At 38.8% G+C, this 17,906-nt stretch overlaps 3 protein-coding genes across 5 annotated transcripts; 1 reads left to right on the forward strand and 2 right to left on the reverse strand.

Moving 5' to 3' along the window:
* Positions 1-1,754: 1,754 nt before the first annotated feature.
* cpsf2 (cleavage and polyadenylation specific factor 2) lies at positions 1,755-9,113 on the reverse strand. Of its 2 annotated transcripts, none has more exons than XM_004083424.4 (15): positions 8,781-9,113; positions 8,250-8,416; positions 6,585-6,744; positions 6,366-6,471; positions 6,152-6,281; positions 5,966-6,081; positions 5,679-5,866; positions 5,124-5,414; positions 4,932-5,032; positions 4,025-4,228; positions 3,790-3,942; positions 3,460-3,682; positions 3,061-3,375; positions 2,434-2,568; positions 1,755-2,093 (listed from the first exon to the last, which is right to left on the reverse strand). In XM_004083424.4, the coding sequence occupies exons 2-15, from the start codon at positions 8,396-8,398 to the stop codon at positions 2,001-2,003; spliced, it is 2,364 nt and encodes a 787-aa protein (XP_004083472.1). In that variant the 5' UTR covers positions 8,399-8,416; positions 8,781-9,113; the 3' UTR covers positions 1,755-2,000. The 2 variants fall into 2 exon arrangements, with proteins under 2 accessions (XP_004083472.1, XP_078799018.1); XM_078942892.1 differs by having other exon boundaries at positions 8,716-8,915.
* Positions 9,062-10,544, forward strand: LOC101163943 (NADH dehydrogenase [ubiquinone] 1 beta subcomplex subunit 1). The gene is made up of 3 exons (XM_078942893.1): positions 9,062-9,202; positions 10,090-10,229; positions 10,384-10,544. The coding sequence occupies exons 2-3, from the start codon at positions 10,096-10,098 to the stop codon at positions 10,418-10,420; spliced, it is 171 nt and encodes a 56-aa protein (XP_078799019.1). The 5' UTR covers positions 9,062-9,202; positions 10,090-10,095; the 3' UTR covers positions 10,421-10,544.
* riox1 (ribosomal oxygenase 1) lies at positions 10,545-15,912 on the reverse strand. Of its 2 annotated transcripts, none has more exons than XM_020714605.3 (15): positions 15,746-15,912; positions 15,483-15,629; positions 15,262-15,395; positions 13,939-14,038; positions 13,543-13,656; positions 13,329-13,435; positions 13,138-13,245; positions 12,821-12,855; positions 12,473-12,651; positions 11,667-11,771; positions 11,443-11,584; positions 11,245-11,365; positions 11,071-11,170; positions 10,903-10,989; positions 10,545-10,770 (listed from the first exon to the last, which is right to left on the reverse strand). In XM_020714605.3, exons 1-15 carry the CDS (start codon positions 15,830-15,832, stop codon positions 10,705-10,707), a joined length of 1,632 nt encoding a protein of 543 aa, XP_020570264.1. In that variant the 5' UTR covers positions 15,833-15,912; the 3' UTR covers positions 10,545-10,704. The 2 variants fall into 2 exon arrangements, with proteins under 2 accessions (XP_020570264.1, XP_004083470.1); XM_004083422.5 differs by having other exon boundaries at positions 15,262-15,398; positions 15,746-15,909.
* Positions 15,913-17,906: the final 1,994 nt, after the last annotated feature.

Consider the following 17,906-nt stretch of genomic DNA (forward strand, 5'->3'; position numbering starts at 1 on the left):
GATAGCTTCATCTGCATGTTAAGAGGGTTCTCAACTCCGATCATAGCGTGCACTGTACTTGTGTGATGAAGAGGAGCTGCAGGGAGGAGGTTGATTTGGTGAATCCATGAACCGGGGGTTCCACGTTTGCATGAGCGTTACACTCCCTTGGGGACTGACAGCACACCAAAGATAATCAAGCAGATGAGTCAAATTGCCAACACCTCTGCATTCATCACACTAACTTGAATGCTTTTTTTCCCCCCTCTCATCAAGAAAAAACATTTTTTCCTGTCTTTATCCGCCTCTTAAAGACTAAAAAAACAAAGTGCAGTTCGTCAACAAACAGCAACTTTGTATTTATTTTTCAGAGAAACTATTGCTTAAATTATTAAGAAAGTGTTAATCCTAAAATCCCTGTTATCTCTTCAGGGCCAGTGTTATCTCACCACTGTATTACAGATGGCTCTGCAGAACGAGCAGACTTGATATGGGCATTCATTAGCTGGATGGTGCTGTCGAAAAATGTCTCCATCTGGTGTTAATGGTGTTGGCCTAGAAGCAAGTTTGTCTGGAGCTACAAGAACAAAACGTTGTTGGAGATTAAATATGTGCGCCCCCCACCCCACCCTACCACCACCCCTACCACACTGGATTAAAAAATATACATCACAAGGAAGAAAAGTGAAACTTCCATTTGAAACAACAATGATCTCTGCATCTGCACTTCTGGAATGCAATTATGAACCTGAGGATTCCATGTACACCACCCAAACCACAGCTTTGTGGTGTTTAGCTGAATTACACCCCGGGGGTGCAAACACAAAAATGAACTTCAAATCAAAGTTAGTTATTAGTACTATAGAGTCAAGAACAGAAGTCCTTGCAGATTTTTTTAAGAGTCCTTGTGATGTAATTCAGTACATTAACATTTGACCAATTTGGGATTTTAGCAGACTTTTCTTTTTCTCAACCCATCTTCCCTTCAAATATCAACCAATTTTTTTCTTTTACTCATTTTCAGTTTACCATGTTGACCTCATTCTTTTTAAGCTGTACAGTTTGTTGTTGGTTCAATGTATGAATTATTTATGTGAGGTTGCGCAAAAAACTTAGTAAACTTAGCAAAAGTTTTCTGGACTCACAGAAAGCGCAGAAAATGTTTAGAGAAACTTTAGTTGTTTTTGCAGAAAACATTGACTACAGGAAAAAGTGTTTTGTTTTATGAAGTATAGTAGAGTATAAGTATAGCAAGATTACTGCAGGCCATTTATGTATAGTGTAGGAAGACTAAATTTGAACAATTTAAGTTTACTTTACAATATATATTAAGTCCTTCAAATTTTTCATCACCAGAACACAGTAGAATTTATTAAGTCTTTGTAAATCTTTATATTTATTAGGTTTTAACTTCAGCAAAACCGTGACATCAGAATAAAAAAATAAAAAAAGACTAAGGATGTGTTTGAATTGCATTAAAATCCAGGGCACAAGATAGTCCAGCACGTCTTTTTAGGGGGTTAGAGAGGAATTCAGACATGGCTAAGAAAAATACAGATAAAATCATTATTAACTAGAAGAAAATAAATGAAAGACCACTTAAGTCAACCTAGAAGCTAAAGATGGGACATGTCAGAGCCCAAGCAGACACTGACAAATGTCTGCTTGGGCTCCAATGTCCATTTCCTGCACCTTCGTCCTCCTGTTGAGTGTCACAGAACAGGAAGGATCCAGCTGTGTGATTAACTTCTACAAATAAAGGCAAAGGCAGAGCATTTGTAGAAAAAAAAAGGTTTAATGAAACAAAACAGATCAAACACCAAAAAATTGTGGATGAATTATGTCAAATGATCTGAATCTTCTAGACTGTTTACACAGAGATGCCTGCTTGGGTAAACTATCTTCACTTCTGGAGACAAATTACTAATAAAAAAAAATAGGAGAGCAATGTCCAACGTTTGTGCTGAAATGCCTGAAGTATTTTGTTTTTCTGTTTTGTTGGGAGTTTTCTGCTGCTGCTGCTATACAACAGCGTACTGCTGATACAGCAGCTCCCGGATCTTGTAGTAGTCGTCACACAGGCAGCCTTCCAAGCCGATGCGTCCGGCTTCCGTCTGGACAAAAAGACAGCAAACAAACACGGGTCAACAGGACCCTCATGCCACAAAGTTGTGACTTTTAACAAAGGAAGGAAGCAGCTTTGACTGTTGAGTACAACCACAAAACGTTCCCGCTCCATCCTGCAAACTAGAATTTCTGTTTATTTATTGTATCTGAACTCCACATAATTTTGCTTTGATATTAAAAGATTTGAGATATTACTGAAAGCTTCGACACATTTTTGCTTAGCTTCGAGATAAAACAAAACTCAATCTGGACGTTTTCCAGAGGTCAGCAGCGCAGCAGGGAGCTGATGGACAACACGTTCTCCGGGTGCGGGGAACCGACACTCACCCTGCGGACAGCCACCATGTTGTTGCACACCAACACTCCTCCCACAAACTCGGCCTGGATGCCCTCTCTCAGCAGGACCTGCTTAAAGTCAGACAGCCGAGGCTCGTTGATGAACACAGCCTGATGGCCCGGAATCTGCAGAGAGTGGAAAACAGCTTTGGACAGGCTGTTTCTTAAAAGGACTGCTGGAGCTGCTTATTGACTCTTCGGAACATGCTGAATCCGAATCACATGACCATCTTCTGTCAGGAATCCAAGCATCAGCAGGGGCTTTTTGACTTGCAGAAAATTCACCAGGCTTTAGATGCACAACGCCTTGAAAATACCCAGTATGTGCAAAATACACCTTCATTAAAAACATTTTTTACTCTTTTTTATTTGTCTGAAAAAGATTGACAAATATCTCTGAATTTTGGAAATAAGAACTTACATTTTTAGCTTAAGCCTTAAACAGTAGAAAAGACAAATTAAACTGACTTTCAGTTAAAAAACAGGAAAAAAATGTGTTTAACATATCTGAAAATAAGTGTATGTTAGAGAACTCAAAAGCCTACAGGACATTTCATGGCAAAAAAACTAAAATGTAGAACCTAAATAGATACCAAACCATGAAAAAAACCTTCCCACCTCAGTCAGAGGAAGTGGCTCCAGCGTTGGAATGACGTCACTCTCCTCGGACACCTCCTTCTCATCCTCTCCGAACAGGTTCTTCATGGCACGCTGGGCCGCCACCGCTGTGGCATTGTGGTCGATGCCAACCTCCTGTCCTGTCTCCATGGGCATCTCGCCATCTTCCTCCTCTTCCTTCACTCTGTCCTCCAGCATCACACCGGTATCTACCTTCACCACGCGCATGTCCAGCACTCCATCGATCCACGCCAGCTCCGTGTCTTTGGCCTTGCAGAACTGCAGAGAGCTCACCAGGGAGTCTTTCAAACGCACCTTTAGCACAAGAAAAAAACGCAGAATAAAAATATTTGTCGACATAAAATAATCTGTTAAATAGCTTCCAACTACTAAACAGACCTGGTAAATATGTGTCTCACTGGTAGCGTCCACCGTTTCCTGCAGCTTGGGTGTGTAGACTTTGATGTCTTTGCTGAACGCCTTGCAGGACTCGGCCAGGTCCTGACTGGCTTCTGGAGGCCCGTGAACAATAACAAGCTGTCTGGGTTTCATCTGATTGATAATCTTTTTTATGGAGTCGCCATCAGAGCGGCCTTCGTAGTCTATGTATGTGATGCGTGCTCTGGGGATTAAATAGATATTAGGTTAATTTAAATAGTTTTTCAAAAAAGAAGTGTTTAAACGATTGAGTAAAATACGTTTCTTTTCAGAAATTTAGTAATTATTCACCTTATTTCTAGATTTTCCATGTTTGAAATGCATTTGGTGGGAACCACAGATAGATCCTGGTCCATGGGTTCATCTCCATTTGTCAGCCCAGAGTCCAGTTTGCTCTTTTCATCTTCAGCGGCTTGTAGTTCAGGAACCAGAAAGTCCTCAAGCCTTCAAAAGAGCAAGACTGGTTAACTGATGACAGGGTTGAAAGCCAGTAATCGGACTAAAGTGCCCGTCAGCAGTTTAATACCGAATGATTTCTCCATATTCATCCCATTTGATTCTCTCCTCGTGCGTTGGGAACATTGGATAGGACTTCTTAGCTTGTTTGAAGAAGCTGCCCTTCCGGCTCCCCTCGCTCTTCATCATCAGATCGTGATGCTTGGTTTTCACTGCAACCGGCTGATCCAGGTCATCTTCCATGTCGCTCTCGTCGCTGGAATCCACATCCACCCTACAAATCCAGAATCAGAACTCAATGTGCAGAACTTTAATTTCTCCCAGGAGCAGCTATTTCTGCCACTAAATAATAACATTATTTCCTCTCTGCTGCAGAGGAGGAGTAAAAAGTACATTAGTGCTCATCTGTCACAGATGGGATTTTTAATCACAATGTGTTGAAACAGGAACCAAAACTATTCTTCATGTTGAATTTTCACATTTCTTTCCTCCGTTAACTATAAAAAAAGGAACTTTTTAAAAATGTATTTTCTTTTGAACAGAAAATCTTCTCTACGTTTTTTGAAATTACAAGATTATTGTCCAACAAGAAAAAAAAGAAAAAATTCTCCTGAAGAGAAAATTACATTTATTCTGAATGCAGTTCTGCTCAACGGCCTAGTGTATGTGTGTGTGTGTATATATGTATGTCTGTGTGTGTGTGTGTATATATATATAGATTAGTTTAGAAATATTTAAAAAAGATCCTGTTTTCTGTTTTTAAAATAAGAAAATGCATTAGATTATATGTGGAAGGGAAAAAAAACCAACATCCTTTATACCCAGAAATGATCCAAAGAAAAAAGTCAGTCAGTCCACAACTGACCAAGTAAAACATAAATTACATTTCGGACCAGCTTGTTCTATTAATAGAATCCCTTTTAGTGTTATACGTTTTCTCATTGAGACTTCCCTTGTTCATTTCCTCTGACACTCACTCTTTTGCTTGTTCAAGCTTCTTTGCCGCTTCTTTCTTTATTTTTTCCTTTTCAAGATATTCTTCCAACTCTTTTCCTTCAAGCTTCACCCTTTTTCTGACCTGGTAAAACAAAAGAACAAACATTATCATCTTTATGGGGGGGGGACTGAAGAAAGAATCAAGTTTTCAGCTTTAAAAGTTCAGCTCATACTTCCAGATCGAGCATCTTTTCTCCGGGGTGGTCAATGAGGTAGCGTCCCAGTGTCCCAGGCGTAGTGCGGTAAGTTAGGATGATGGAGTTTTTGCTGTTTTGACACCACTGGATAAAGAGTTCTCTGGAAAAGCCGGACTCCAGGTCTGGCTGGCTGCAAAGTACCACTTTAGGGCTGGGCACTCGAGCAAGGTCTGCCAGACTGTGGCACAGGTTCAAGTGTCTGAACTGGAATGGATTGTTTCTCTTGTCCTCAAAACACCTCATGAGCTTGTCACTCATCCACTCCACCTGCAGTGAAGAAGCAGGTCACGTTAAAAGCATAGTCTTCATTCAAAAACAAAAGTTTTCTGTGCAGATTCATTCACCCAGGATGGTTCCATTGCAGAAAAAGTTTAAAAAAAGGATCATAGAAACCAAGTATTTAAAGTTTTTTGATGAGCTAAAGCTTTTTTGATTAAGAGTCCAAATTCCAACTCAAAAAGTTAAGTCCAAATTGTCCTTTTTAAAATGTTGTCTGCTTTATCCCTATAAGTGAAGATCATATATTCATACCTGAGATTTGGAAAACTCCACCACATTATAGCTGACATTGTTGAGCAGAGCAAGAGGATAAGTTCCCAGCCCAGCATCCTTCGTTCTCCAGATTTGGTCAAGAAGCTGAGCCAGCTCCAGAACGCGACCAGCCGTATCAACAGCGATAAGAACATTACCGTCTCCACGCAGAGTCTCCATTACATTTGCTGTAGGAGCAAGAGGGAAGAATGCAAATTAAAATATGCGTCGTTTTCAGCTACATTAAAAGTAAGTCTTAAAGAGAAGAATCTATTTTTAGATCTTACTGAGCAGCTGCTCGTCTCTTTGTTTACGGCGCGGTTGTACATATGTAGCATTGAAGGAATCTGTGATGAGTAATGACGGTCGGTTGATGCTTTCTAACGTGCAGCCGTTGAGGTGGCTAAGACGGATAGAAGACACTGAGAATCCAAACGTTTCTTACAATCACATTTTGCTTTGACGTTACTTACATTTCTCTCTTGTGGTTGAAATCCACAGCATATACAATCTCCTCCTCTCCATCCTTGACAATTTTCCAGATGGTTCCTCCAATCATGTGTCCAGCTGGAAGAGGAGTGATGGAAAGACCATGGCCTTTTCCTAAAAACCAAGGGAACGGATTGATTAAAAATACACACATTGTTAGAATGGCCAAGTTAGAGCAGTAAAGTAACGGAAACTCACCTTTCAAATTGACAATCTGAGAGTATTTTAACTGCTGGATTTTGTCAAAAGCGCTGTCGACATCATCCAGGGTGAAAAGTGTGAAGTCTTCACTGTTGTTTCGAGACTAAATGGTAAAAAGCAGAAAACATTTACAAAAAAAAAGCAGAAATTTCAGGCCTATAAATGACCTCATCTTTTATCCATTAGCCAATTCTAAAAGTCCCTCTCCTGCTTTACCTGATACAGATCATACATGAACATCTGACCCATCTTGTAGACAGGAATTGTGGCATAGATGGTACAGTTGAGGCCCAATTTGCCCACGGCATAAGGGAGGGCTCCGAGGTGAATGGGGTCAGGGTGTGAGAGAAGAACTGCATCAACCTGATGAACATAGCTGCCGGCAGAAAATTACACAACAATGGGTTTATAACAGAAATATCAACATAATCAGAAAAGCCTCTCACAAAAAAATATATCATCAGCTAATAAGTCCATGATTAGTAGCAATTATTTCATTATAGACGTGTATTCGGATGTATATGCGTATGTATATATATTTTCCAATCAATTCATGACTAATTATCCTATCTATCTATCTATCTATCTATCTATCTATCTATCTATCTATCTATCTATCTATCTATCTATCTACCCAGGCTGTGTCCCACCAAAGTGGGGTAGCCTAGACAGGGTATCCATTCTTACCGCCCTCCTTCTCTTCCACAAACCCTCCTCCTTCAGTGTGTGCGTGTGTGCACGTGTGTGTGTGGGTATGTGACTGGTTTAAGCCACACCACACTGCACCAGGGTCAGCTGCACAGCCCAGTGTAGGCACCTCCACAGCAGGGCCTCAGCCAAGGCTAGTTTCCCCTTGCCGCTTCATCCCAAGACCAGACCTCTACCACGCCCATCCATTCATTCATACACAAACTCTCTCCACCCATCCCTGTCCTGAGCAGCCTCTCTCCCCTGCACCACAGTCATCCCTCTTGCATTCATCGCTCTTTTTACACCCTCTGTCCATCCCATTCGCGGTCTTCCTCTCATTCTCACTCCACTCACATCAGATTCGTACACCTTTTTCACCAATCGCTCCCTTCCCATTCTTTCAACATGTCCAAACCATCCCAGTGCCTTTTGCTCTGATCTATAAGCCAACTCTCGCATCACACCAGTTCTTTCTCGGATTACTTCATTTCTCACACGATCCATACGTGTCACCCCACACATACTCCTCAAACATCTCATCTCAACTACATTCAGCTTCCTCTTTTCCACCACTTTCAGACTTCATGTTTCAGCCCCATATAACGCTGCAGGCACCACCACACCCTCATACAATCTCATTATGCTAAGTTAGATATATCTACGTATAGATCTATATTTCTGTTGTTTCTCTTCGTTAGTTTGATTTTGATTAAAATGAACTATTTCCAAATACACAATCCAAATGTTTACAACGTGATGTGGATTTATCCGCTCAAATGTGCTTAAGTACTGTCAGATCTTCCCGAACGACATCACAATGAACGATCAGACTGTGTTTATATCTTTATATACATTTTGCATGACCTATTATCAGAATCAAATCTGTTTTGAGGCACAGTAAACATTTGACAATACTAGAAATTGAAATGTCAGCTGCAAAATCCAGAATACAGCCTAAGAGAAAAACAAACAAACAAAAAACACAAACAGATTCAAACTTTTTTCCAGAAAGGGGGTTGAGGCTTAATGGTCCAAGAGGAGATGCTCTGGTACAGCAGGTGAGAATGGATTTGATGAGGTGGTTTAGAAGTTCAACAACAGCCTCAAAGGAAGGTGGAAGATCTTCAGCTCCCTCAAGAGACTCTGAAGTATATGCATGGGTGTAAAGTTCTTATTTACTATCAAACTCACCGCTTCATGGCATCAATGATGTCCATTGAAAAATGTTCGTCCCATCCACAGTCCAAGAGGATGCGAAATTCATCCACCTGCAGGAGATAACAGAGGGCGGACTCCTCCTGAACCCCTGACACGGCCGTCAGCTTTATAATCGAGGTCATTTTTCTTCACTATAAACGCTGTGAAAAATAAAAAAAGATTAGCACAGTGCCCTTCCACCGACCTTTGATTAAAACAAGCTTGTACAAAAAACCCGTTTACGTTAATTACAACTAATATTAGGATCAACAAACACGGTATATAATAGGTGTTATAAATTTAAAGGAAGTTTAGTGTGGCGGGAATTAAACACAAGATGCGTAATTAAAATCCCACAAATTAATGGAACCGATAAGAGACTTTGGTAAAAACACAAATAATAAATAAAACAAAACAATGTGGTTGTTAGCTAAAGTTAGCACGGTCGTTAGCTAGTTACCCGGCAAGTCCTTTTAGCATGTTAACGTTACTGGTTGTTCACTGCAGTTTCATTGTGTGTCATACCATTTAAAGTGGGTTTGAATTAGTTATCCTTCCTGAGAAAACAAAGTAAATTAACCGACTACAATTCCCAAGTTAAAGCATTTTCTTTAGTAGCTACTGTCTACAAAACATTAATGTGGTAGACATTTTTGCGCCAGCATCACGTGACACAGGTCAAATGAATGTACCACTAATAGGGGTGTTGCCACAATATAAATTGCACCAAAACAACGCCAAAATGTGTAGTTTTTAAAAGATGCGGTATAATATTATAATTCTATTCTATTATTCTACAGTATGTAACTTTCCCTTTTTGTCATGTATTAGCTTTGCAAGTTGGCTTTCACGCGCTGATCCGCGTCGTTGACACTCAATTGGTAGAGTCCGATGTCCTTCGCTTGGCGAGTCGGTAGCTAAAGGCCGCTGGTTGATACAAAAATAAGGTAATATTTTTTACAATGGTCATTACATTATTGTTTTTTTCAATATATTGTTTTGTTTAATGCTGTGTTACATTTTGGGTAAATAAATAAGCAATTACAATCATTCTTCTAACAAAATAAAATGTTTGCTGCTAAATTTGCTAACTGCTACACAGCACTGTAACTAATTGATCCCTAACCAATGTTTGTTAGTATTATTTATTGTTTTTAGCCATTTTTTTTAACTCTGAGGTGGCTTATTTTTTTTGCCGTTTGTAACACTTCTTTCGTTCTTATTGGTGTTATAAGAGTCAAGTTAGCTTAAAATTAAATGGATAAACTTGTCAAAGGAAGGCAGCATTACTTTGTGTAACCTTTTTTTTTCTTTCCAAAATATGGAAGCCATTCAACGTCCTTTACAGAGATTACATACTTTTGTAGCTTGAAGGAGAATGAATGATAGCAAAACACAGTTTAAACGAACTAAATGATGAATGCAACTGGGAGTGCTGCATTTCAGCAAACCAACATTAAAGAACAACGGTTTCAGTTGTTCGTGACCTGATCTACTAGTAGCTGGTGCATAAACAGCTTAACATCAGAGGTCCAAAAATATCAAGTCCTATTTGTTTTTGGTTGCTTGAAACAATTTGATGTATACAACAATTTTTGTTGACAATAGAATTTAAAAATATACTTTTATGGGTTTTTAAAACTGTTTATTGGAAATCCATGTTGCTATCACCCTCGGTTATGTTAGATTTTATTGTGTCTTCTAATCTGCCCAAATTTACTTTATTCTTAATTTCAAAGCCAAATAAGTGTCATTACTGCAGTTTAATTGACATCAAATCCTCCATCTCAACTTTAAATGTGTGTAAATATAATTTTTTGTTTTATTCTTTTAGGGAGCCATGGTGAATCCTGCAGCCCGCCGATACTGGGTACATTTATTTGTTCCCATGGGCTTTGTGATTGGCTGGTACCTTGATAAACTACAAGACCAAAAGCTGACAGCTTTTAGAAACAAGAGTGCATTGTTTGGAAGGTGAGGAAAAGAAAACCTAAATCATGTTTACTCTTTGAGTTTGTATTTATCTACTGTTTAAATAAAATGCAAAAATCAGAAAATGTATTGATTTTAAATTCCCCAAAAGTGTATTGGTAAACCATCTCATTAAATCTGAATCTCTGCTCTGTAGGGAGCTAAAGCCTGGCGAGGAGGTGACCTGGAGGTAGAAGCTTCCCGCCTGGAAAATCATCCTCTCAGCTGTGGTGTAAATGATAAATAAGAAGAGTCATGTGACTCCCTTGTCACGTCCTTTGAGTTGTATCAACCAATAATAAATATGGTCTCTCAAAATGTTGAAGAACAGTTGTTTTAATTTGCATGCATGACAAAAGTTCAGGGAAGATTAAAAATGGATAAAGCAGTTAAAGTGGAGGCGCTGCACACCTTTTGACAGTTTTTATTTTATAGATGTTGTTCAGTTTGATCATGTAGTTTGTGGAGCAAAATCATTTCAGGACTGAAGAGGTTCTTCAGTGTGGATAATCCCCTTCTCAAAAAGCAGTTCAGCCAAGGCGATCTGACAAAAAGAAACAACGATAAAAAAGATCAGTGTTAAATCGGAAGTTCAAACAGATATTTATAGAACTGAGCTTTTTTTCCCATCTTTACAAGTGTTTGAGCTGATCTTTGCACAGATTTTATAACTTACTTTATCCTGAGCAGAATCACAGGGCAAACTTCCCACAGTCACAAAGCTGGGATACGAATGAATAAGAAACTCCACAGCATCTGTGTGCTTAAGAACCGCACAAAAAGCACAGGCCATCAATAACAGAACATATTAGCATGTGCAGGGAAAGAACGATTCCAAACGTACCTCTGCTTGTACTTCCCAACTCTTGGGCTCCTCTTTGTGGTAAACTCTGGAGTTGTCTATGGTGTAATAAAGGTGGACGGCGTCTCCATCGCTGCATAGTCTGGTAAGAGTGAAGCTATTTAGTTTTTTGAGTAACAGAAGTACTAATTTATAAACACATGGGCTTTTCCTTACCTGGCACACCCAGCCCGGAGGAGCCTTATTAGGGTTTGGGTGGTGATGTGTGCCGCCGTGCCCTTAACCCTTCCATTCACCCATCTAACTGATGCCCCTTGAACACTGGTAGCAAATTCATCTGTGATGGAAGACGAGGTAATGTTAGGAATCTTTACTCGTCCTCTGTTAGCACCAATTCCTGATTATATGTCATACCTGGAGTAAGCACAGGAGGCAGGCAGTCATGGAGGAAATCTTTGGCTTTCTGGTCGACGGCAGCGTCCACCGGGGCGTAATTTGGTAGTTTCTTCATCAGCTTCTCCATTTGAGAGAGGAATTTTACCCTCCGGGGGTCCTCCTGGGTTAAATCAATTTTAGTTAAGGGACTTGGGACCAAAAAGTTACCACTGGAGGATTCAAACGTTGTTTTTGACATTTGCCTTATCAGAGTTCTGCACTCCCATGTACGTTAAGTAGTCCAGAGGTAAACCCCGACGGAATTCCACATCCTCTTCCATTGCAATTTCCAAAGCGGCCGTAACAACCTGAAATAAAGCGACAAAAAAAAAACGAATTCAGCTCTAAAGCCTATGAGATTTACTTGGAGATGTTTCTTAAGCTTTGAAAGAAGGAAAACAGACACATCTGTTTCAAATGAACAATTATTCTGAATCTGAGATAAATAAGAGGCATAATTTGATCATATATTTGAGTTATTACTAAAACTGATACCCGGCATTTGAACTCTTTGGCAAAAAAAAAAAAGAAAAAAACAATTTTAATTTTAAACAACAACAATACTGTGTTAAAAAAAAACATTTAAAACCTTATCACAGGATTTAAATTCTAAAAGTTACAAACCAATGTGGGATGTATAGATGTTTTAAGGCTGTAAACCCCCTCACTACACACTTTATACACCTTTTCACACTCTTCTCTCTTGTTTAAACTGTAAAAGTTCAAACCTTCCCATAAAAATATCAGTATTTTAAAACTCAACCAAAGATTTATGCCAATTTGGCAAACTAAATGAATTCTGTACAGGACACACATCAGAGTATCAACAGCCAACCAGGATGCAGAACACAATTTGCTGTACAAGAAAAATAATTTAAAAAAAAGGAAGAACAATTGCACTGAAAAATAATCTGTAAGACTGCAAAAGCTGAACTGCAAGGAAACACTGTATATTACTGCCTCCTGTTGGAACCCATAAATACCCACATGGTGGAAATCAGGATCTTACCTTCTGCATTAGATCCCCCCAGCTGTTCTTCTGGAAGGAGGAGATGGTGATGTGCAGAGAGTGTGCATCGGGAAGACATTTGCCCTGATGGATGAATCCTCGAGGGAAGTAGAGAAGATCTCCCGCCTCCAGGACCACATCCAGGATGGGCTTTCCGATGTCTGACTGGTCAAAATTTGCTGTAAATGATACAATTATCACAATCTAAAAATTAAAATTCTCATGTTACAAAAATAAAAATAAATTGCGAGTACATAATTTAAAAATACATTCATGTTTAGATTTTTTTTCTAGTAAAACATTGTAAGTAAAAGTATCAAACTAAAAATTAAACAAAGTTTTACTTACGGCTTGAAAGTACAGGCAAGACCTCATTCTCTGACCTAAAATAGCATAAATATCTACTGTAAATATGTTGTATTTATAATAAGCCATATAGTATGTATAAGTACAAGATGTACTTATACTTTTTAATATTTTAATTTTTCTGATCAAGTCATGTTTGATTTCTTTTGATTGACTTCTTTAGCAATTTTTGATTGCTTAAAACAAACAAAATCCAAATCAAAAAAAGAATCAAGTCTGAATAAACACAGCATCTCATTTTTCAAATGTTCCTCAAATTTTAATGTAGGAAACTAAAGCCAGACGTGGTTTGTGTTCACCTTGGGCTGTACACCCTCCAGTGTTTCTTTCCTTCCAGCTGAACCACAAAAGCCTCAATGTCGTCGTAATGCGGCGCAAAGCCTTGGGTTCCAGGTGGCGTCAGGTAACTGGGTAAGAAAAAAAAAGCATGTTTAAAACCCCCAAAAGTAGTGGTTTCATTCAGAACCGTTTTTCTTTGTCCAACACTCACACGTTGGCTCCTGCCATGCTGCCAAACTGCTCCTGGAGGACGGACAGCACGTTCCACACTGTGTGGGAGAAGGCCTGGGGATTCAGCAAGCGGAGGGAGCAGCCGCTCTGGAGAGAGGAACGTGGACCAAAGAGATCTCAACGATTTGAAAGTCGCCAGAAAGGCGTCAACGATCATAAAACGAGTCTTGGAAATGACCACGCCACACATTCACCTCGTAGAAGTCCCACACAGTGAAGGGCAGAGCCCTCCCTGGAGGATTGTGCGTTTCCCTTTTGCCGTTAGTGTAGCTTGTGACGTCCAGGTTCACTCCAAACTGAACGTTTTCCTTAAATTAAAACACAGAAGTCTTGTAATTAAAGCTTTATATTAACCTATTCAACATCAGTCTTGTTTAATTACCTGTCAATGGTGTTAGATGCTTTTTAAGGTATATTGTTATCATTTATTCTGCTTTTATCATTATTTTAAATTGTATATCTTTATCTAACGACTCATTCACTTTTCATTTTTAACACTTTTCTTACTACACAGACAATTTAAGTTTCAGTCAAGCAAAAAATGTCATAATGCTTTACAATAAAAGCCTCACAAGATGTCGGAAACCCACCTCTCTCAATATACGATCAAACTCAGCCGTGGAGAACAGTCCTTTGTAATAATCTGGATTCCTGCGCTGAACATAGATGGGCTTCTTTTCCCAAGTTTCCCTAAAAAGAAAAGAAAATGATCACTTAAAAACAAAGGGTACTTTCGATTAAATCTCGAAAATGGTGCTTTCATAAATGTTTTTAGGCTTTTTTAAAAGTTTAAAAAGCCCAGAAAACAAGTGTGTTATTAAAATATAAAGCTTAAAGACCCAATCTGGTGAAAACGTGTGTTTTCAACTTGTTCTAGTGGCATTTTTCTGATGAATGACATATTTTTGGAAAATTAAGTTCAAAATTGTATTTCTAAGTATTTCTTTATTCAAATTGGTGTGAATCAGGAGCAGACAAAAGAGATGAGAAAAGAGAAAGTATCCTGGGATGGGCCACAAGCTCCCTGCTCAGTTCCATTCTGATGCATCCACTTCCGAACGTCTTGGTTTTCCTTGTCCGAGGCTCAAAATTGTACGGCTTTACAGCCTCCAGTATTGCTCACAGTTTTTGTTGCACCTCTGATGTTGGGTTGGGGGGGTGTGAGGAGTTGTGAGATAATGGCAGACCATGAAAACAGAGAGCTCTCAGCAACAACGAGGGGAACGCGGCTGAGTTGCTCCATGCCGATGGTCTCACCTACAACTCGGAGGCAAATTTCTAATGAACTCCTGAAACTATGTCCAGTGAAACGACACTTTAAAAACATATATTTAGGTTAAAAAATCCATGATCATAACAAAAAAAGACAACTGGGAACGCTTTGGAAAGCTCAAAAGATGATTGGAGTGGATTTTTAACTGTTCCATACCATCACAGGTATGTAGTCAAGACTAACTACCTTTCCACTATTTATCTTCAATGTTTTCCTCTTTCGAACTTCCTGCCTCCACAACAGCCACCTCATCTGCTCTATGCTTTTTAACATTTTCTGCCACACCAAGGCCAAGGGTCTGGATCGCGTTCTTCTGTGGTTGCCTTGCTTATAAAAGTGACCAACAAATTCCAAAGACTCTGGTGTAATCCCTGCCTGGAGCGACTGTGGGGAGAAAAACTTCCTCTACAGAGACAACGGGGGGAAAAACATTCAGAATCAGACCCAAAAACCTGAAACATCTCTTGCAAGAACAAGCTGGATAAGCAGCAATAAACTGAATATACTTCAGATTAACTTCTAAAGTGTAGTTGCTTTGATAAAAACAAAAATCCCACGATAATGAGGGAACAGTCATTAAGAACTGTAGTTTAGTAACTGCTAAGCAGCTGAGATGAGTTTCTAGGCTGCAGAGACTGACCTAAAGAAATGAGCTGCAGGAACAGGATGGATGAGCCACTGAAACATCTGGGTGGCTCTCTCCCTGCTGTTACTGATGGAGCCCAGCTCCACCAGAACAGCATCCAAAGACTCTCCGTTCACACACGTCTCCGCCTTCTGCATCAAAGAAAGATACGCTTTTAGGTTGGAGCAAAAACTAGAGACTTAAGGAAATAATATTTGAAATGAGCAGGCACACACATTCACATCTGCTGTCACTATCGGGTCCTCGGTTTTCTGCACAGATTTTAGAAGCTTCCTTTTCCTCTTGCGTCTTTCGGCCCTCAATTGAGCTTTAGAGGGAATTATTTTTGAGGACTTGGTCTTTGATTTCTTCTTGACTTCCACCTAAAACGCAGAACAGAGACAGTCTTATTATGGTGTCTGTGTGCAAATAAGCGTATGCTAATATTAATAGTCAAGTCGTTCGTGCGTTTTAAAGTCAAAATATGAACTATTTGTACCTGTAAGTTGGCTTTTTTAACAGGAGGAGGCAGTTGTGGCTGTAAAGCCTGATACAGAGAGAATGCAGACATGTGTTTTCGCTCCATGTTTAACACGCTGATGCTTCTTCTTCTGCTTCCACAAACCGGAATTGACTGTTCTCCCACTGGCTCACTACTGCCACGTGCAGGTCGGTTTTAGAAACTGCACTGTCTCCACATTTCCTGTTTTTTTCCTTTCATGTAAAATATTTGAATTGTTATCAAAATATAGGTTTTAAATAAAAAAACATAAAATACAATTTATTACGTATAAATTATAAGTTAGAAAATGACTTTGGAGATACAGTTTAATTGTTATAATAATAATTTGATAATAGTAATGAATAATTTAATTTTTTAAATGTATTTTTAATAGAAAAATTGAACATCAAATTCAAAGGATCAGAAGAAATAAGTCTCTGTCAATAATTTTTAATCGAACACACTTTTTGTTTTGTTTTCATAATCAAGCATTTGACCCATTTTTTGCATTTTCTTATTTTTTGTGTCACATGTTAAAGAAAAAAATAAACTGTTTTTTTTAAGACAGCAGGTACATTTGAAATCTAACAAAATGCCATACTAATATTTCATACCTTAGTCACACATGACAGAGAACTAAATAAAAAAAATTGAGAGGAAAAGGCTTTGGTAGAAATTAAAGCTTATGCCAACCCACTGGAACAATCTTAACTGTACATCAGAAAATAAAAATCCAATTTTAAAAAATTAGAAGAAAATATTTTGTCTTTATTTGGGTTAGGTTCCATCGTGTTCTTCTGCCTATTTGGAGCCTGTTCAGTTGGGTTGTGGTAGGAGTAAAACCAGAAATGCACAGACCTCCCTCTGCACAGAAACCCAGAGGAGCCCCCAGGCCAGGCAAGAAACATAGTTCCTCCAGCAAATCTCAGGTCTTCCCTGCATTCCAACTCCTGTTGGGACATTCCTGTAAATTCCTCCCCAGGAAAGAATCCAGGAAGCACCTGAAAAAAGGGGCTTTGCCTTTTGAATCACCTCCATCTCCACCATAATGATACAATGAGAACCTCACGACAGCTTTTGCACCTATTCAAATGTCAATCTCACCTTCACCTTCTTCACCTTTGACAGCAAACCGCCTTTGCAGTCCACATTAAGGGTCCTGGTTCAATAAAGCCAACAGAATAACATTACCAAAAAGCAGGAATGAAATCCTGCTAGACACCTGAGGATATCTAATAAACAAGTGACAAAGGGAATCCATTCAGGGCTTCCAAACGCACTGTGAACACATTTGACTCACTGTAATACAACCCAAGTACCTTTTGTGGTTATAAAGAGACAGGACATCCCTCAATAGGGGGTCTTCTGCTTTCCCAGAACACCTCCCGTAGAACAATGCAAAGGAGGAGATCAAATACTTTCTTCAAATTCACAAAGTACGTGTGGCTTTGATGCGTGAACTTCCACAAGAACTGTGGTTGTGTCTGGGACAAAACCGTCTGAATTAGAGATTTGATTATCCACTCTCCTCTCCGTTCCCACTCCTCTCCTCTCTAACATGTCATATCTAATTGCTTTATATATATATATATTTTTGTTGCCAAGATCGGTACCAAGAACCTCAATGATCTTAATCAGAAAATAAGACTTTTTGTTAATGAATAACAAAACCAGAATAACAAAACCAGATAACACTACAGTTTTAATAATTAATTAATAATAAGTAATTAATAAATAATAAGTAATTTTTAGAGTATATTCCTTTTTGTGGAATCGTTAATATTGACAAGCAAGCTTGCGGGCAGAGGTAGCAGTTATTTCTACAGGCCTCCTTTCTGAATTTCTGCGTAAATTGTCGTTGAAGTTATTTGAGTAGATTGGCCAGATGTTGGAAGGTCAATCGTTATTTCAAGTTTTCTGTCATGAACTCTCAAGGTACATAAATTTTGTTTTTTTATTTCCAGATAGTAACTTGAAAATTTCCCGATGCCTGCATGATGCTTTTTATGTATGGTTTTAGTCAAATCAGTTATCTGTAACTGTAGCAGTCTACTCAAATTAAGTTTCCTTAAAGAACCAAACTCACAATGAAATTAAAAATTGAATGACAATCTGTAAAATTATATATATATATATATATATATGTATATATATATAT

This window comes from Oryzias latipes, chromosome 24 (genome assembly GCF_053564925.1).
Source record: "Oryzias latipes strain Hd-rR chromosome 24, Olatipes_Hd-rR_3.1".
NCBI classification, from domain to species: domain Eukaryota; kingdom Metazoa; phylum Chordata; class Actinopteri; order Beloniformes; family Adrianichthyidae; genus Oryzias; species Oryzias latipes.